At 41.9% G+C, this 20919-nt stretch overlaps 1 protein-coding gene across 7 annotated transcripts in view; it reads right to left on the minus strand.

Annotated features, from left to right (window-relative positions):
- Positions 1 to 11503: 11503 nt before the first annotated feature.
- Positions 11504 to 20919, minus strand: part of SRPK1 (SRSF protein kinase 1) — an 88488-nt gene continuing 79072 nt past the window's right edge. For 4 of the 7 annotated variants that reach the window (XM_054556729.2, NM_001131683.1, XM_054556734.2 and 1 more), the window contains 2 exon segments: positions 16845 to 16937; positions 11504 to 13957 (listed from right to left, as the gene is read on the minus strand). In XM_054556729.2, coding sequence (XP_054412704.2) covers positions 13773 to 13957; positions 16845 to 16937 — 278 coding nt within the window. In that variant the 3' untranslated portion in view covers positions 11504 to 13772. 7 annotated transcript variants of the gene reach the window in all.

The following is a 20919-nucleotide window of genomic DNA, read 5'->3' on the forward strand; positions in this document are numbered from 1 at the left end:
CAGGAGGCTGAGGCAGGAGAATCGCTTGAACCCGGAAGGCAGCAGTTGCCATGAGCTGAGATCCCATCACTGGACTCCAGCCTGGGTGACAGAGCGAGACTCAGTCTCAAAAAAAAAAAAAAAAAAAAAAAAAAAATGCAGATTCTGATTCAGTAGAAAACTGCATTTCTAACCAGTTTTTGGGTGACAGGCTGCTCAAACAGGAATCACGCTTTGCATAAAAAAGCATTAGAGCATAACCTTTGTGTGTGTGTGTGTGTGTGTTTGTTTTTGACACGGAGTTTCACTCTCGTTGCCCAGGCTGGAGTGCAATGAAGTTGGCTCATGGCAACTTCCGCCTCCCGGGTTCAAGCCATTCTCCTGCCTCAGCCTCCCAAGTAGCTGGGATTACAGGCATTTGCCACCACACCCGGCTAATTTTGTATTTTTAGTAGAGATGGGGTTTCTCCATGTTGGTCATGCTGGTCTCGAACTCCCAACCTCAGGTGATCCGCCCACCTCAGCCTCCAAAAGTACTGGGATTACAGGCGTGAGCCACCGTGCTCAGCTCTCTTTTTTATGTTTTTGCAATATTTTTAATTTAGGTTTTTCAAAGCCAGAAACTCCACAGCACTGGTGTACCACAATTTTTTTTTTTTTTTTTTTTTTTTTGAGACAGGGTCCTGCTCTGTTACCCAGCCTGGAGTGCAGTGGCACAATCACAGCTCATTGAAGCCTCAACTTACTGGCGCTCAAGTCATCCTTCCACCTTAGCTTCCTGAATAGCTGGGACTACAGGCACATACCTCCTGCCCAGCTATAATAATTTTGTTTTTTTTTTGTTTGTTGTAGAAACGATGTTTTGTCATGTTGTCCAGGATGTTCTCGAACTCCTGGGTTCAAGTCATCCTCCTGCCTTAGCCTCCCAAAGTGTTGAGATTACAGGCATGAGCCACTGCGCCTGCCTGGTGTACCATTTTTTAAACCAGACCTTGTTTATTAGACATTTAGGGTTGCTATCATAGATAATAAAACTTTTTGCTTCTGTTGATAATTTCCCAAGTGACATTACTGAATCAAAGGGCAACCACACCTCTATGTTTGCCTTTTTTTTCTCACACTACATTTTAAAAGACCTAAGTTTTTACTTGAATGACAGTCAGTACTATCTTACACACGAATGAGGAAATTTGCATGTCTAGGTAGAACTGAAGTCAAAATTTGAGCATACATAGGGAAGTGTTTATTTATTTATTTTTGATACATAGTTTTTTTGTTTTGTTTGTTTTTTGTGATATTTTTTGAGATAGCATCTCGCTCTGTCATCCAGGCTGGAGTGCAATGGTCTGATCTCGGCTCACTGCAACCTCTGCCTCCTGGGTTCAAGTGATCCTCCTGCCTCAGCCTCCCAAGTAGCTAGGATTACAGGCACGTGCCACCACGCCTGGCTAATTTTTTGTATTTTTAGGAGAGACAGGATGGTGTTGATCTCCTGACCTCGTGATCCGCCCACCTTGGCCTCCCAAAGTATTGGGATTACAGGCATGAGCCTAATTTTGGTATTTTTAGTAGAGACAGGGTTTCACCATGTTGGCCAGGCTGGCCTCGAACTCCTGACCTCAAGTGATCCACCCGGCTTGGCCTCCCAAAATGCTGGGATTACAGGTGTGAACCACCACACCCAGCCTATATTGGTTTTTAAAATGTCAGATTTTAAACTCTTGCAATCTTTTGTTCTTTTGTTTTTCTTATACCACAGGTCATCTATTTCCCAGACAGTGGAAAACTAGGGAATCAAATTCTTCAGAGATAAGAACTTGTTCTTCCAAGTTTCCTTGTTCCTGGCTGCTATAGGCCTGAAGTCTGAAGCCTTTTATTATAACACTAAAACTGGACAGTCTCCTGAGACAAGACCTCCTACTGTACTCTTTCTGGGGAAGCAGAACTGCAGTGACCCACTTCAGAGATATTCAGAGGCTGAGCAGTGCAGGGAGTGCTCACTTGCTGGGGATGGGATCCAAGTCCTCTTCTTAGTTCCGCACAGCAGCAAATCGCTTCACTTTCTTGAGGCCTCTCCTCTGTAAGGCAAGAGGGCTAAATGGGTCCATCTCTAGGGGCCTCCCCTCCCAGGTCTGTGTCTGATAGCATACACACACACACACAAATGCCCAACCAGCTCTAAGAGAGCTACTGAAGAGGTGGCTGGATGTGTGCTGGGTCATTTTTAGGGTGAGGTGTAGGAGGTCTTTTGCTTCTCCCTTCTCATATTTTGTTTTGCTTCTCCCTTCTCATATTTTGTTTTCTTATTGCTGCTCAGAGGTGGGTAAGGAATGGAGGGGCCATCAGAACCTGAATCCTTTAACATCCACCGGGAAGTTTTATGAAGAGTGGGTGATAGGATCTAAAATCTCTGGAGACTTTTTTCCTCCCGGGAACCAAATATCACATTTCCTTATGCTGCCCGCACTGACTCAACCGGAACTGGCCACCAGCTTCAGAAATGTGTTACTTATGTTCAAGTAATTTGTTATAGGAATAGATGACTTTTTTTTTTCAAAAACTTTGGATTTGGCATATAGTCATCTACAGGGGGATTGGTTCCAGGATCCCCTGTAGATGCGAAAATACATGGATGCCCAAGTCCTCAGCTAAAAATAGCGTAGTATTTGCATATAACCTATGCACATCCTCCTGTATACTTTAAATCATCTCTAGATTACTTATAATACCTAATACAATGTAAATGCTATGTAAATACTTGTACTGTGTGGCTTTTAATTTGTATTTGTTGTTGTATTGTTATTTATTTTTGAGACAGAGTCTCGCTCTCTTGCTGAGGCTGGAGTGCAAAGGCGCCATCTCAGCTCACTGCAAACTCTGCCTCCCGAGTTCAAGCAATTCTCCTGTCTCAGTCTCCTGAATAACTAGGATTACAGGCATGTGCCACCATGCCTGGCTTATTTATTTATTTATTTATTTATTTATTTTTGAGATGGAGTCTCGTCCTGTTGCCCAGGCTGGAGTGCAGTGGCATGATCTCAGCTCACTGCAACCTCCGCCTCCCGGGTTCAAGCAATTCTCCTGCCTCAGCCTCCCGAGTAGCTGGGATTACAGGTGGCTGCCACCACGCCTGGCTAATTTTTGTATTTTTAGTAGAGATGGGGTTTCACCATGTTGGCCAGGCTGGTCTGCAACTGATCTGCTTGCGTCGGCCTCCCAAAGTGCTGGGATTACAGGTGTGAGCCACCGTGCCCGGCCTGTATTGTTATTCTTTACTGGCTTTTCTTCCTGAATATTTTACATCTGTGGTTGATTGAATCTGCTTAGTGGAACCCACAGATACGGAGGACCAGCTACTAAATGGTTAATCTTCAGTTGGCCTCCAAAGGGGAATTCAATTTAGGTAATAGTTCATTGTAGCAAAAGCCAAGACCAAAATCTATTCTTTAGGCTGTCTCTTCCCTGGGGGGTGGTGCATAAAAACAGGATTTTGTTGATTGTCTGCAGTGAACAATTCTGAGGAAAAGGTGTTTTTTCTGGTCCTTGTCTATTTAGTTAGTAAAGAAACTACCTGGGTGTGCTGTTCTCTCATAGGTGAAGTGTGGGTAAAGAGCTGAACAGATGAATCTTGTTGCTTGATCAACCAATCAGTGATACGGGAACAGTTTTCCTATCTTTGGCTGTCAGCTGTGTGTTTGGCCAATGCACTGTGACAACTTGCTCAGTCACTAGGAATGAGTATCCCTGTGTTGTCACAGTTAAATTGGTGGTGGGAACTTCCATAATGGGATTTGATCTTGTCACTCGGTCCACGGCAGCTAGTTTATGAGAATGATCACATTTGTGTGTGTATATATATATATATATATATATATATATATATATTTTTTTTTTTTTTTTTGAGACGTCTCGCTCTTGTTGCCCAGGCTGGAGTGCAATGGCGCGATCTTGGCTCACTGCAACCTCTGCCTCCCAGGTTTAAGCGATTCTCTGTCTCAGCCTCCCGAGTAGCTGGGATTACAGGCATGTGCCACCACGTCCGGCTAATTTTGTATTTTTTTTTTTTTTTTGAGACAGAGTGTCGCTCTGTCACCTAGGCTGGAGTGCAGTGGTGCGATCTTGGCTCTCTGCAAGCTCCGCCTCCCGGGTTCATGCCATTCTCCTGCCTCAGCCTCCCAAGTAGCTGGGACTACAGGCCCCCACCACCACATCCGGCTAATTTTTTGTATTTTTAGTAGAAATGGGGTTTCACCATGTTAGCCAGGATGGTCTCGATCTCCTGACCTCGTGATCCGCCCACCTCGGCCTCCCAAAGTGCTGGGATTACAGGCGTGAGCCAACACGCCCAGCCTGTATATATGTTTTGAGTGCAGTGGCGTGAAAACAGCTCACTGAAGCCTCGGCCTCCTCAGCTCAAGCAATCCTCCTGCCTTAGCTTCCCAAGTAGCCAGGACCACAGGTGTGTACCACCACATCGGCCTAATCTTTAATTTTTGTAGACACAGGTTATCACCATGTTGCCCAGCCTGGACATTCATATTTTCTTTTGTTGATAAAATTAATTCACAGTCGGCCAGGCACGGTGGCTCACGCCTGTAATCCCAGCACTTTGGGAAGCCAAGGTGGGCAGATCACCTGAGGTTGGGAGTTTGTGACCAGCCTGACCAACATGGTGAAACCCCGTCTCTACTAAAAATAAAAAATTAGCCGGGTGTGGTGGCACATGCCTGTAATCCCAGCTACTCGGGAGGCTGAGGCAGGAGAATGGCTTGAACCTGGAAGGCGGAAGTTGCAGTTAGCCGAGATTGTGCCATTGCACTCCAGCCTGGGCAGCAAGAGTGAAACTCCGTGTCAAAAAAAAAAAAAAAAAATTAATTCACAGTCAGGTATCTACTTTACGCAAGCTTGATGAATGACAAAATTTGACAAATTCTGTAGCTTAGTGACTTTTCTATCGTTTATCTCATAATTTGCTTTTTGAAGAGGTACAAAAAAAATTTCCAGAAGTCTATCCTTGGCCAGGCATAGTGGCTCACGCCTGTAATCCCAGCATTTTGGGAGGCTGAGGTGGGAGGATCACTTGAGGCCAGGAGTTCAAGACTAGCATGGGCAACATGGCAAAAACTCATCTCTACAAAAATTGCAAAAAATTAGCTGGGTATGGTGGCGCACACCTGTAATCCTGGCTACTTGGGAGGCTGAGGTGGGAGGATCACTTGAGCCTGGGAGGTTGAAGCTGCAGTGAGCCATGATTACGCCGCTGCACTCCAGCCTGGGCAAGAGAGCAAGACCCTGTCTCAAAAAAAAAAGTCTATTCTCAAAATATTTCACTGAAATGGCAACTTTAGTGGTCTGCAGAATCTGCTAGGGGGCTTAAGGTGCATCTGCCTATAACCCACACCTTGTTCCTGCCAGGAACAGTGAGTTTCACAAAAGTAGGAGTTGATGTTTACTAATGACCAGTGCTGGGGAGGGATCTGCAAATCTTTTTATGAGTCAAATGACTCAGTATTTCATCTTGTGCTTTATCGTCATTGAAAGTCAGAATTCAATCTAATAACCGGAATGATTTTGGTTCAGATACATAGTTAACGTTTTATCAGCTCTTTTCAAGGGATTTATCTTTAAATTCTTTTTTTTTCTTTTTATTATTATTATTATTATTATACTTTAGGTTTTATGGTACATGTGCGCAATGTGCAGGTAAGTTACATATGTATACATGTGCCATGCTGGTGCGCTGCACCCACTATCTCGTCATCTAGCATTAGGTATATCTCCCAATGCTATCCCTCCCCACTCCTCCCCCCACCCCACAACAGTCCCCGAAGTGTGATGTTCCCCTTCCTGTGTCCATGTGTTCTCATTGTTCAATTCCCACCTATGAGTGAGAATATGCAGTGTTTGGTTTTTTGTTCTTGCGATAGTTTACTGAGAATGATGATTTCCAATTTCATCCATGTCCCTACAAAGGACATGAACTCATCCTTTTTTATGGCTGAATAGTATTCCATGGTGTATATGTGCCACATTTTCTTAATCCAGTCTATCATTGTTGGACATTTGGGTTGGTTCCAAGTCTTTGCTATTGTGAATAATGCCACAATAAACATACGTGTGCATGTGTCTTTATAGCAGCATTATTTATAGTCCTTTGGGTATATACCCAGTAATGGGATGGCTGGGTCGAATGGAATTTCTAGTTCTAGATCCCTGAGGAATCACCACACTGACTTCCACAAGGGTTGAACTAGTTTACAGTCCCACCAACGGTGTAAAAGTGTTCCTATTTCTCCACATCCTCTCCAGCACCTGTTGTTTCCTGACTTTTTAATGATTGCCATTCTAACTGGTGTGAGATGGTATCTCATTGTGGTTTTGATTTGCATTTCTCTGATGGCCAGTGATGGTGAGCATTTTTTCATGTGTTTTTTGGCTGCATAAATGTCTTCTTTTGAGAAGTGTCTGTTCATGTCTTTCGCCCACTTTTTGATGGGGTTGTTTGTTTTTTTCTTGTAAATTTGTTGGAGTTCATTGTAGATTCTGGATATTAGCCCTTTGTCAGATGAGTAGGTTGCGAAAATTTTCTCCCATTTTGTAGGTTGCCTGTTCACTCTGATGGTAGTTTCCTTTGCTGTGCAGAAGCTCTTTAGTTTAATTAGATCCCATTTGTCAGTTTTGGCTTTTGTTGCCATTGCTTATCTTTAAATTCTTAAAGGCATCTCAAATCTCATTAATCTTTGAAAGCATATAAAATAAAAGTTACTTTGGGAGGCCAGGGCAGGTGGATCACCTGAGATCAGGAGTTCGAGACCAGCCGGGCCAACATGGTAAGACTCTGTCTCTACTAAATATACAAAAATTAGCTGGGCATGGTGGCGGGTGCCTGTAATCTCAGCTACTTGGGAGGCTGAGGCAGGACAATTGCTTGAATCCGGGAGGCAGAGGTTGCAGTGAGCCGAGATTGTGCCACTGCACTCCAGCCTGGGTGACAGAGCGAGACTCTGTCTCAAAAAATAAAACAGAAAAACAAAAATCAGTAATGTCAGCACTCCTCTTATGAAGTCAACCTTATTCTTTTCTTACTCTGGCTTGCCTCTCTCTGCTTCGGGCTGTTCTGTAGAGTCAGTTATGGTGCTCAAGCTTCACTGACAGCCCTGAGTAGATATGGTCAAAATAGGAAGGGCCAGTCATTTATAGGTGAAATGTGAACCTGAAGAATATCCTCAGTGCTCGTGACAATCCTGTTACCTACTGCTGCTTAACAAATTACTCCAGAATGCAGTGGCTTAAAACAACATACATATCTCAGTTTCTGTGGATTAGGAATCCTGACAAGGTTTAGCTAAGTGTTTTTGACTCAAGGTTTCTCACAAGCTGCAATTGTGTTGGATCCACTTCCAAGCTCAGTGGTGGTTTGCAGGATTGTTTTTCACAGTTTGTTGGGCTGGAGGGTCTCAGTTCTTTGCTGGCTGTTAGCCTCTCCTTAGGGTTACTCATATGGCAGCTTGTTTCCCAGAATAAGGGTTTGAAAGGAGAGCAAGGCAGTGTTCATGGGCAGAAGCCAGACCATTTGTAACTGTCTCAGAAGTGATATCCCATTGCTTCTGCCCTATTCTAACAGAAGAAAGTTCAGCCCACACTGAAGGCAAATGGATTATATGAATACCAACAGGTGGGAATCACAGGGGCCTTTTTAAAGGTTTTCACAATTACTTAAATTTTCTGTGGAAATGGGCATTTATCAGATTTTTTTTTTTTTGACAGGGTTTTGCTTGCTCTGTTGCCCAGGCTGGAGTACAGTGGTGTGATTACAGCTCACTGTAGCCTCGACTTCCCAGGCTCAGGCAATCCTCCTGCCGCAGCCTCCCAAGTAGCTGGGACTACAGGCATGCACCAGCACACCTGGCTAATTTTTGTCTTTTTTGTAGATAGGGGTTTTGCCATGTTGCCCAGGCTGGTCTTGAACTCCCGAGCTCAAGCAATCCATCCGCCTCAGCCTCCCATAGTGCCAGGATTGCAGGCCTGAGCCACCACACCTGGCTATCAGAATGCTTTATCAGGGCAGAGATTAGATTCTGGTATCCTTATATGTGGATGGATACATGTTTGTTTTGTTGTAAATTAAGCTGATGAAGATGAATGGTTAAGGATTCCAACCCTGAAAACCCATCTCACTTTTGTCATCTGTCTTCAAAGGATTTATAATAAGGTCTACTAAATTTATTTCCAATATCAACCACTCTCTCCTCTATCCTAGTGAATCCAAAGCAACCAATGCAAACAATCACGTCTTAGTGGCACAACTATTAAGAACATAGCTCAAATGGCAGGCAGCTGATGCACTTCAATAAACAGTCTAATTCTGCCATTTGGAGGGCAGCGCTTGTTATTGTATTAAAATGGGCAAAAACTAGATCTAAATTAAGGACAACAGGCAGAGATTATTATTTTAAAAAGTGAACTTGGAAGGGTATAAAATCAAATTGAACATCATATGTATTAGAAACTGTCCTCCCTTTACAAGAAATGGTGCAGCCTGTAAACACAACTACATACTGAAGTAAACTTGCTTAATTCTCTGGCTGAAATTTTTTTTTTTTTTTTTTTTTTTGAGTCAGAGTCTTGCTCTGTTGCCCAGGCTGGAGTGCAGTGGTGTGATCTCCACTCACTGAAACCTCCGCCTCCCAGGTTCAAGCAGTTCTCCTGCCTCAGCCTCTCAAGTAACTGGGATTACAGGTGTGCAGCACCATGCCTGGCTAATTTTTAAATTTTTGGTACAGATGGGGTTTCACTATGTTGGCCAGGCTAGTCTCGAACTCCTGACCTCAAACGATCCACCGGCCTTGGCCTCCCAAAGTGCTGGGATTATAGGCGTGAAACACCGTGCCCGGCCCCAAATTTCTAAACACTTAACATTATCTCAAGTGTCCTGGCCTTTAAACTGGGATATTTCTCTTGTATCATAAGGACTTGGTGTGGATTAATATTTTTGCGAGGACTTAAAGATAAATGCATATTACACATGTAGTTTTTATTTTTTTGAGACGAAGTTTTGCTCTTGTTGCCCAGGCTGGAGTGCAACGGCGCCATCTTGGGTGACCACAACCTCTGCCTCCTGGGTTCAAGTGATTCTCCTGCCTCAGCCTCCTGAGTAGCTGGGATTACAGGCATGCGCCACCACGCCCAGCTCATTTTTTTGTATTTTTTTTTTAGTAGAGATGGGGTTTCTCCATGCTGGTCAGGCTGGTCTCGAACTGCCGACCTCAGGTGATTCGCCTGCCTTGGCCTCCCAAAGGGTTGGGATTACAGGCGTGAGCCACCGCACACGGCCTACACGTTTTTAAACTCTAACTTTTACTTTACTGCAATCTACCTTCCCAAACCTCCAACTTAAATGTCTTTAGCAACACACAAAAAACTTCCTTCCCAGTTGGCCTCTGGTTTATAGTCACTTTTCTATATTAATAGTCTGAAGATTTTGTAAGAGCTTTATGCTTACCAATGCTTTGCTAACTCCCAAATTGCACTGACTATTCAAGCTTCTCTGGTGCCTTAAGGTCTTATTAAAAAAAATTTTTTTGTTTTGTAGTGATGGAGTCTCATGCTGTTGCCCAGGCTGGAATGCAGTGGCGTGATCATAGCATACTGCAGCCTTGAAATCCTGGGCTCAAGCAATCCTCCTGCCTCAGCCTGAGTAGTTGGGACTACAGGTGCCAGCCAACACATCTGGCTAATTTTAAAATTTTTTATAGACACAGGGTCCCACAATGTTGCCCAGACTGATCTTGAATCCCTAGGCTCAAGTGTTCCTCCTGCCTTGGCCTCCCAAAGTGTGGGGATTACAGGTGTGAGCCACTGCACCTGGCCATAAGGCCTTATTTTAAAGCAAATTTAAAGTTCAATTATCAGCAAATCACAAATTTTCTGTGATATAATAATCTAAGGGCAAAGCAGTTTGCTTATAAGGCTAAACTGGTAAGAGTACAGGTTTCAAAAGAAAAGAATAGGCAGTGACGAAGTCCACTTACAAGCTGGGACTGCTCTGCAGCAGCTAAATAGTTTCCCTGTGGACACGCAGAGCAAATTCAGAATTAAAGGGGGTTGTAAACCCACCAGTTTGTTGGCTCTTTTGAGATAGCTACAAGCTCTCCTGTAACAGCACTAAGGTTTCCCCCAACTCTGGGAATTCTAGGTCCATATATTTAAAACAAGATGTAGGAGGGCCTGCCTAGGTTGGTCAGTCTGGTGAACAAACTGGTTTAATGGATTCCAATAGGTTACATTTTAACACTATGAAAACACTGTGTTCTAAGTATTGCACAATTAAAACAAATTAACTAGAACAATTTATGTAGTTCACGTGTAGGTGGGGAAAGACGAATAACACTAAAAACTATCACAAATAAAAATGAAAAGTAAATTAAAAACTAGACAAGTGTATGAAGCAAAAAATAACAAATTATCTCTAGTATATAACGAGTCCTGACCAAGTCATCAAATACGGAAGCACTCCAACAGAAAGCTGGACAATTTACATAAACAATCAAAAAATGCAAATATCTATGAAAACAAGTTTATGACCTCACCAGTAATCCAATATGCAAATTATAACGATATTCCTGTGGGGAGGGGGCAGGGCACAAACTAGCGATTCATAACAGGCCTGTTCATACACTGGTGTATACACAAAAACAGTCCAACCATTCTGCTAGTTGTCCAGATAAGTTAGGCTTGCTTTATTTATTTATTTATTGAGACAGAGTCTTGCTGTTGCCCAGGCTGGAGTGCAGTGGCGTGATCTTGGCTCACTGCAACCTCCACCTCCCAGATTCAAGTGATTCTCCTGCCTCAGCCTCCCGAATAGCTGGGACTACAGGCACACGCCACCACGCCTGGCTAATTTTTGTATTTTTAGTAGAGACGATGTTTCACCATATTGGCCAGGATGGTCTCAATCTCTTGACCTCGTGATCCACCCGCTTTGGCCTCCCAAAATGCTGGGATTACAGGCATGAGCCACCGCGCCCGGTGGCAATATTTATTAAAAGCCTCAAAAATGTGCTCTCTGGCCCAGACAGTTCAAGAATCTATCCAAGAAATGAAGAGATAAGTGTATGAAAGCCTGTGTAATACATCATGCCATTGCCTTAATAAGAGCTTATATTTCTAAGTTTTCTGAATTTTGCACATACCGTGCATTTATAATTTGAGAAAAACAACAACCCCTGACAAATCTTCTGAAAGAAAGTGCAAATTGGATGTAGGGAAAAACAATTTTCAAAAAAAAAAAAAAAAAGGCTGAGAAACAGTATTCCAAAAATGTTAATTTGGCTGTTAATTCTACCCCACTCCCAATTTAAAACTAGAAGCAAAACTATGAACCCCACAAAATGGCAAGTGTGCAATTGTACAGCTTCATTGCATATTTAAATTAAAAAATCATACTCAACCAATCTTTTCCTCCTTTTACTCAGGGCGGAGCAATTTGGACAACAAATCAACAGAGATTTTTGGAAACATGTAGGTTATTAAATAATTTGTTTATTGTACGGCATTTACAAAGAAAACAGACAATGCACTCAGTAGAAAGAATAAAAATGTATTTAGGGCTTTATTTTTAACTGACAGCAAATAGAAATCCTTTAGTGAGATCGTGGCAATTTGACAGTATTATAATTAAGCTCAATAAAGGTACATGGGGTACCTGGAAGATCAAGATCTACAGCTGCCTATTTCCACATCTTTCAATCCATCTGGCTCCTTAAATAGGGGAAAAAGCCCTTATTTGGTGGAGAAGCATTTCCAAAATGAAGTTACAGGTTCTCTCTATTAAAATTTACTGTCACATCAACTGTTAAAATAGGGCCTTTTGTGTGTTTTGTTATTTCACCTTAATATCACCAGAATTCCTGTAATTCCACAATTGTGATTTTACAATGTAGAAGATAATTCAGTTCTAGTCTATTGCTTTAGATGTAAAAACAGCTGAAAACCCAAAGTGGATTAGAATTGCTGAAGGATTTCCCTGCCGTTGTTTGATACAATCTATTCTCTTGATTCTTGATAGGTGCATAGAAAGCCTAACTTAAAATTCTTTCTACAGGAACATGTCTGATTTCAGGAGTACCCAATGAAGGATCCGATGAATGGCTGGCCAGTTACTCAGAGTAATATGTTTATGAGTTAAATGGATTGCATAACGGCACCACTTTTCCTTTGTCACTGTTGGTGGATAACTGACAAAGTAGATTCCAATCTCCTGTATAGAAAGGTGGTTACCCAACAGCCTCACTGGTGGCTTGCTAGCAGAGCCTCAAGTTGCACCTCTGTGGCTTTCTGTAAATTCGAGTCCTACAGCCACTTCGAGAACGCTGCAATCCCCAAGGCCCACTTGGTCCATGCTGAAGAAGCGGCTGTGACCCCAATCCTGCCTCTCTTTTGCTCTTCAGTATTACTGGAGGAATATGTAATATTCTAGGTCAAGTCTAGGAGAGGCTCATCCTAAAAAAAAAATTGCAAAGTCTTTTCTCAATTAAAACAAAAAAGCCTCAAGTACATCTCAATCATGTCAAAATTATGGTTAAAAACTGACATTATGTAGGGAAATAGCAGCAGAGAATGGCTAATCTTAAAAAATAACCAACCAACCAAAAAACAAAACAAAACAAGACCAACAAAAAAAAGTGCCATCCCACCCCTCCCCTTGGTTCTTTCATTTGGGGTTGTATTAAAGACTCGAGCCTCTGAGAAAATGAGAAAGGCAACGCCATAGAGGAAAACTGCTTCAAGTCCAGAATTTTGGGTAAGGTAAAGAAAAAGCTGTACATGAAAGCAGGGGACTGTTTGGAAAAGAATCAGAATCTCAAGATCGATTTTTCTTAAATGGGAAAGCTGTGAAACCCAGATCTCCGTTCTACCATCATCCTGATCCTTTAGTTATGGGGCAATAAACTCAAGTGCAATGAGTAAAGTGCCAGCCACGGATACAAAAACAAAAAATAAAACAAAACAACCAACCAAAATAACTCTGGTCTTAGGGTAATAGAAGACATACAGGAAAGGACTGTTTATAGAACACCTGAGGTTCTCAAGAAATTACTATTCAATGGTTCTGTTTTTGCTTACATTAAAAATCAGACTGAAGATTCAAAGATCTTAACTATTCAAGGATGAAAGGAATTTGACAGTGCTTTGAACAGTGATAAAATGGTACCCAAATTTGGTGTTCATACAGCTATTTAAAAAAGACAGTAGCTTAAAAGTTGCAGGAAAAAATGTGAACATAGAGAACAACAGAAACAGTCCAGGAAGATGATGCAGCCTGGACACAGCAAGTTTAATGTCTCTGCTGTACACAGAATTAAGACCCTTTCCCCCTCCTCATCCTTATGCTGGCAATAGGATATGCACTAGAAAATTTGACTCTTAGAGTCAATGAATAAAAGGATGGGCTCATACACCTTCATAGCTCTTTTCAAAAAGGATGCTTATAATTTAAAGGATGTCCTAAAGGGAAGGAAAGGTACAGGGCAAGAAGCTGTTTCACATTTTAGTCCATTAGTCTTTGGCAGAGCCCAACCAACGCCAAATTCACCTAGGATGCCCAATGGCTGTGGGGATCTCCACAGGGTCAAGTAAGCAAGCCCAAATGAACATGTTGGATTAAAAAAAAAACAAGATCTAGAAACTCTTGAAGGAAGAGCTTCACCCTGAAAAGGGAAGAGGAAAATGCTTGGAGGGGAAGGGCGGAGGGTCAGTGTGTGATCTCTGCTGTGGTGCTGGGCAGGGGCTTAGGAGTTAAGCCAAGGGTGCCGGAGACACTCGGCGGCAGTGGCTCTCTTCTCAGGGATCAGCTCCAACATGGGCAGTAAGAAATCTGTGAAGCCAGCTGCCTCTTCCTGAGACCACTCATACTTCTCCACTAGAACCTCAAAAAGGCCCCAAGGTTTCAGCTTCGTGATATGTTTCAGGTCACCTGCAGTGAAGACAGTATAGAAAAAGCCACTGATCAACATAGACAAATGACAAGGTACTCTTGTGGAAACCCACGAACTAATCCATGTAGTCTATGAGGAATCAAATTTTGCAATCAGAATCTAATCCTTCATTCACAAAGCATTTCTTTTCTGACATATGCCTCAGAAAGAAGTGCCTCTATTTTTCATAAGGCTCTAAAAATTTAAGGTAATTTGTTTTCTCCTCTATTCTAGGATTTTTTTGGTCCCAGTCAAACTGGGTATGACAATCAAGAACTAGCTATTTACTACTAAAATAAACATGAAATGCCTATGTCTTCAACATGGTCTCATACGGTGTGCAGAGGTACTCTAGCACCACATACCGAGAATAATTTGCTTATACTCTTTTTTTGTGTATGTGCTCAATAGTTTAGTAAATGTTGCTTTACAGTGAGGCAGTAATTTAAAGTTAAAACATCATGTCAAGCATGGATAAAAGCAACAAAAAAACCCCCAAATCCTACACAGCTTTCAGATACAACAGCTTCATATACTCTATACCAGGGGTCCCCAACTCTGTACCAATACCTCCTATGGTACCAGTCTGCGGTCTGTCAGATCTGCACAGCAGCAGGTCAGTGGTGGGCCAGCAAGCATTACCGCCTAAGCTCTGCCTCCTGTCAGATCAGTGGCTGCATTAGATTCTCATAGGAGTGTGCATCCTACTGTGAAATGCAGTAAGGATCTAGGTTGCATGTTCCATAAAAGAACCTAATGCCCGACAATCTGAGGTGATACAGTTTTATCTCCAAACCAACCCCCCACCCCCCCGTCCATGGAAAAATTGTCTTCCACAAAACCAGTCCCTGGTGCCAAAAAGATTGGGGACCGCTGCTCTACACCATACTTGAGTATCAACCTAATTGCTTCTTTGAAGTGACAAATTTTTAAAAGATAGTCAATTATTAATAGCTAAGGCAAATGCTGCTTTAAAATTTTAAGTTGGCCAGGCACAGTGGCTCATGCCTGTAATTCCAGCACTTTGGGAGGCTGAGTTGGGTGGATCACTTGAGCTCAGGAGTTCAAGACCAGCCTGGGCAACATAGTGAAACCCTGCCTCTACCAAAAATACAAAAAAACTAGCTGTGTGTGGTGGCACATGCCTGTGGTCCTAGCTACTTGGGAGGTTGAAGCAGGAGGATCATTTGAACCTGGGAGGTAGAGGTTGCAGTGAGCCAAGATCGTGCCACTGTACTCCAGCCTGGGTGACAGAGTGATACCCTGTCTCAATAATAATAATAATAATAATAATAATAATAATAATAATAATAATAATTTTTTTAAACATAAAAATTTTAAGTCTCTTTTGTGAGCAGTGAGTGCCTATTTGATTACCTACCTGGTAAACACACATGCCTTAATCTGACTGCACATGAAGAGGAACTCTTATGAAACATTTTACAATTTTCCCACCTAAAAAGAGGTTTAAGAAAGGGTAATGTTTCTGAGGATGGCTCCTGCCAAGGATTGAGAAAAGTCATTTTTCTCAGCACTTCTGTAGAAGTTGTGAGGAAAAAGGGAACCATGGCACAATGGGGGTAAAAAAAAAACCAGACCATTTCCTAGATGCTTCTAGGTCAGGTTTTCACATTTCAGGTTTTTTTTTGCAATGCTTAAGAAATATATTATCAAGTCAAAAATTGGAAGTTTTGTTTTTGTGTTTTTTTTGGTAATAACAAATACATAAAACTAAAAAGTGTAAAGTTCGTTTGTATGACTAAGGTACTTCGAGTGACTGTGTTAGGTGTCACTGGGATGCAAAGATGAGTGAGATGTAGTCCCTGCCCTTATGTAAGAAGCTTAAATTACCTGCCCTTTGGTAGAGGCAGTTCTTAGACCAAATGCCAGCAAAAAATTTGCCCATTTTTCAGAAGTGCTACAGAAGTAATCAACCAACTGCATGCAGGCACTATACATATTAACTAAGTTAGTAAGAAGTATAACTAAGTTAGTAAGAAGTATACATTATTATTATCTCCATTAAGAAATCAGCAAACTGAGGCACAGTTAGATCCTGTCAAAGGTCACATGGCTAGTGGAGTAGCCAGGATTTGACAGTCTGGCTCCAGTCTCTGCTCTTTTTTTTCCCCGAGACAGGATCTTGCTCTGTTGCCCATGCTGGAGTGCAGTAGCAATCATGGCTCACTGCAGCCTTGACCTCCCAGGCTCAAGTGATCCTCCCACCCCAGCCTTCGGAGTAGCTGGGACCACAGGTGTGTACCACTATGCCCAGTTAATTAAAAAATTTTTTTTGTAGAGACGGGGTTTTCCTGTGTTGCTCAGGCTGGTCTTGAACTCCTAGACTCACATGATCCTCCTGCCTTGGACTCCCAAAGTGTTGGGATTACAGGCGTGAGCCACCATGCCCGGCTCCAGTCTCTGCTCTTTTTATTTTTTATTTATTTATTTTTTTGAGACAGTTTCCCTCTTGTTGCCCAGGCTGGAGGGCAATGGTGCGATCTCGGCTCACTGCAACCTCCGCCTCCCAGATTCAAGTGATTCTCCCGTCTCAGCCTCCTGAGTAGCTGGGATTACAGGCGCCAGCCACTATTCCCAGCTAATTTTTTGTATTTTTAGTAGAGACGGGGTTTCACCGTGTTGGCCAGGCTGTTCTCAAACTCCTGATATTGTGATTCGCCCGCCTCGGTCTCCCAAAGTGCTGGGATCACAGGTATGAGCCACTGCACCCGGCTCAGTCTCTGCTCTTGACCACTTTTTTTTACCTCTTTGCTAAGTCACATTCAAGATAGGCCCATCATTCTGTAGGACATAGGGAATATGTGCTTACCTCTTCATTTTTAAACACTTCTGCCTCCTTAATGTCTGGGAACACATTTACTTTACCTTTTTTGGTGAAAAATTCCTTGGAATATTTTCCTGCCACAATGAGCTTGCGAGGCACCTTCCCCAGAAGTTCTATGATCAATGCAATGTGATCTGTATATTTTGAACATTTCAAGAGGGGGGAAAAAAAAGATCCATAACAAGAGTAACAAATGCAGCTCTAGAAAATAGCAGAAAGAGTAGCATGCACACCTCTTTGTAAAGCCTATCAGACTTGCTTTCTATCCTAAATGGGAAGAGGAAGACTCTATCCATCTAATGGAGAATTCACAAAGTCAAATTTTTGTGGATTCAGTGATAACTAAAAACAATCTTGGTGTGAATGCTCTGCTTCCTGAAGTATCCCTGGGTCCTACATTAAAACTCATGTAACAATACTACTCTGTGATTGAAGAAGTCTTCTGAATATTTCCCACTGAGGGAAAAGCATCTTGGAATTCTGCCTATCAGCTCTATAATGTGCACAATGTGGTCTAAAATAGAAGGGTAAGAAGAACCGATCAAGGACAAGCTGTAAAAAAGGTTTTTCTATGAATAGCTTTTCCAAGGACTAGCTGTTTAAAAGTAACTACAAATAAAATCAAGGATACTGAAGGAAGACTGACTGGGAAGGCCAAGAATTATTTCAGGTGGTTGGTCACCCGATAGTGTCTGGCAAGTCCCATTCTGGATTCTGGAGGCTTATCTTCATCTTTACTTCTATTTTGTCTATATATCTAGGTTCAGGTAGGTTCTTTAGGTAAGACAAAAAACTGTCCAAATATGTGTTAGGCATTCTAGAACTATTATTTGTGGTCATTCTGTCTCAGTCTCCCCAGTGGCTGGGACTTTAGGCATGTTCCACCACACCTGGCTGACTTAAAACATTTTTTGTAGAGATGAGGTCTTGGCATACTGCCAAGCTGGTCTCAAACTCCTGGGCTCAAGCAATCCTCCTGCCTTGGCCTCCCAAAGTGTTGAGATTACAGGCCTGAGCCACCACCTGGCTGATACCCCATTTTAAAGATGAGAAAATAGAACTTCAAAAAGCATGAATGGCCTAACTTGAAACTTCAGGGCTAATATGAGCTAAAACTCAAATGAAAACCAATGATCTTATGTCTTGTCTAAAGCTTTTAATTTCTTCCAAAAATCACTTTTTAAAAGTAAAGATTAGCACAAACATTTTAAAGTATAGCTACTTGATGATCTGTAACCGTCACAGTATGAATATGGACCATGAGCACAACCAGGGAGGCATGCAGCCTCTTAACCAGGAGGTAAGTCTGGGACCAACCAGTACACACACCTCAGGTAGGTCTACTGCCTTTCTTTTTTTTTTTTTTTTTTTTTCTCTGCAGGTGACAGAAATTAATAATATAAAACTTTTTTTTTTTTTTTTTTGAGATGGAGTCTTGCTCTGTCACCAGGCTGGAGTGCAGTGGCATGATCTCGGCTCACTGCAACCTCCGCCTCCTGGGTTCCAGTGATTCTTGTGTCTCAGCCTCCTGAGTACCTGGGATTACAGGTGCACACCACCAGGTCCAGCTCATTTTTGTATTTGTAGTAGAGACAGGGTTTCACATGTTGGCCAGGCTGGTCTCGAACTCCTGACTTCAAGTGATCTGCCGCCTTGGCCTCCCAAAATGCTGGGATTACAGGTGTGAGCCACTGTGCCTGGCCTGTATTTTTTGTAGAGATGGGGTTTTGCCATGTTGCCCGGGCTGGTCTCAAACTCCTGGGCTCAAGCGATCCACCCACCTCAGCCTCCTGAAGTGCTGGGATTACAGGCATGAACCACCACACCCGGGCAGAATACTCCTGGCCAGAAAAAAAGCTTTATAAAATACTTTTATTGTGTAGTTACAGAATCATTAAGGTTTAAACTTCCAGTTATGTATCTTATAGGGGAAATAACATGCTAGAGACGTCCATATTATCTGGGAATTTGTGAAGGTTTCAGGTTTTATCTTTCTCATGTAAAGGAGTTAGTGGTGTCATTTAAAGAGGACTTCACATTTATGACTTCCCTACAACCTTTGAGCAGTTTTGACTGAATTTATGGTTTGGTAACAAGTACCTGCATGCCAAGAATTTTCTGCTGGTTTTTGGCAGGACCTGCAAATGTGTTTTTACCATTAACAATAACCAAAATGAGAATACTAAGGAAAAACTTAGACTATAATTTCTAAGAGAGCTTCTTAAAGTTCTTAGAAACTTAAGTAAACTTCCAAGTAAAATATTGGTTCTTTAAATATTTTTCCTATACCAAGGAATTCCCTTGAAATTGTTACTTTACATTTAATTCTTGCAACCTATTTTGGCTTATGATAGGATTGATATACTTGACAGATAAAATTATCAAGTATTATCCCATGAGTTAGGGCTGTGGAAAGTCGGAGTAGAGGACACGGTACTCAGGCTCCTGTCCTACCATGACTTGTAACAAACTATGCACACACTAATCAGGGGTAAGGGTTTGCTTGTTCCTGCTCTTATAGGCCAAACTGCAATAGAACAGCACCGGCAGGGCTGATGTTTGACTTAAGGACTATTAGTACTAACTGGTACAGGATGGAATAAATTAGAATCTAAATATCTAGGGAAGATGGTTTTTCCTTGTCCCCTTATTTGGGACTCTGCATATGTATTAAAATTTTCAGGTTTGGTAGCATAAGGTAACACTCGATATAATTCTAGCCACTACATGTGTTCTGTACCACACACTAACAATTATGGAGAATCTAGGGAAGTAAAGGGAAAAAAATTAATTACCCTCCCAAACAAACATAGTAGGTAGTTTCTAGGCCTATAACCCCAAACACTGTAAGCCTATAACCCTAAACCTATAACCCAGAAAAATAGCAAGCAGAGAGTAGGTAAAATCAAGTAGTAATTATAGTATCCTCTAACATGGGGTTTATATATACAAAATATGTCCAAACTGTACCCACTTAAATAGGCATTCATGGGAATTAGATAGCATAGCATTTTCCAAACGGTATTCATTAGGAATATTAGCAGGTCCTACTAACATTACCTATTAATATCCCAGAAGACCACATTTTGAGAAACAAAGAGCACTCTTGGTTCCATACAGCATGAAATATGCGTTCCCAAAGACTCAAGGAAAGCACAAAAAGTAAAGAACATGTTCTCTACATTGGGAGGGTATATGCTGTAGTGATCTCTCAAAATAATCCTCATTAATCCTACAAATAAAACATAAGATGCCTCAACTGTATAAAACATTTTCTTGGCTGGGCGTGGTGGCTCACACCTGTAATCCCAGCACTTTGGGAGGCTGAAGTGGGTGGACCACGAGGTCAAGAGATAGAGACCATCCTGGCCAACATGGTGAAACCCCATCTCTATTAAAAATACAAAAATTAGCTGGGCATGGTGGCACAAGCCTGTAGTCCCAGCTACTCGGGAGGCCGAGGCAGGAGAATCGCTTGAACCAGGGAAGTGGAGGTTGTAGTGAGCCGAGATCGCACCACTGCACTCCAGCCTGGCAACAGAGTGAGACTCTGTCTCAAAAAGAAAAAAAAAAAACAAAAAACAAACCATAAAACCATTTTGTTTGTTCATTCAAATTATTAACTCATTTAGTTATCTGGATGCCATCATAATAGAAAAATCAGACACACACAGTTGCCTGCTTCCAGTCTCTCAGACAAAGTAACTGGCAGCTTAGGCTTTTCCCACTGGCTACCACAACATGTAAATCCATTCTACTTTGTTTTAAAATGGAATTCCAAAAAAGAAAAAATTACAGTTTTATATTCAGAAAAGGGAAAAAAGAATGCTAAATGTTGGCAGAATTTATAGAAATAGGATATAGTCTCTGCATTCAAGTAGTGTGTGTATATTAAAATAACTGACCTCTAAATAAATTTGGAGGCATAATTGAGCAACAGGTTACCTGCTCATAAATGAGCAGGTAAAAAACTGGGTAAAGAATGAACCACTGGTATATATAGAAAGGAAGATAACTAGATGTTGAAGAAAAAATTGTCCAGCACACAGAAGTTTTAGGTGAACTGTGGCCTTTTGACTCTGACAGAGCTCTTTAGTATCTTTCAGAAAATATCTA

This window comes from Pongo abelii, chromosome 5 (assembly GCF_028885655.2).
Source record: "Pongo abelii isolate AG06213 chromosome 5, NHGRI_mPonAbe1-v2.0_pri, whole genome shotgun sequence".
NCBI lineage: Eukaryota > Metazoa > Chordata > Mammalia > Primates > Hominidae > Pongo > Pongo abelii.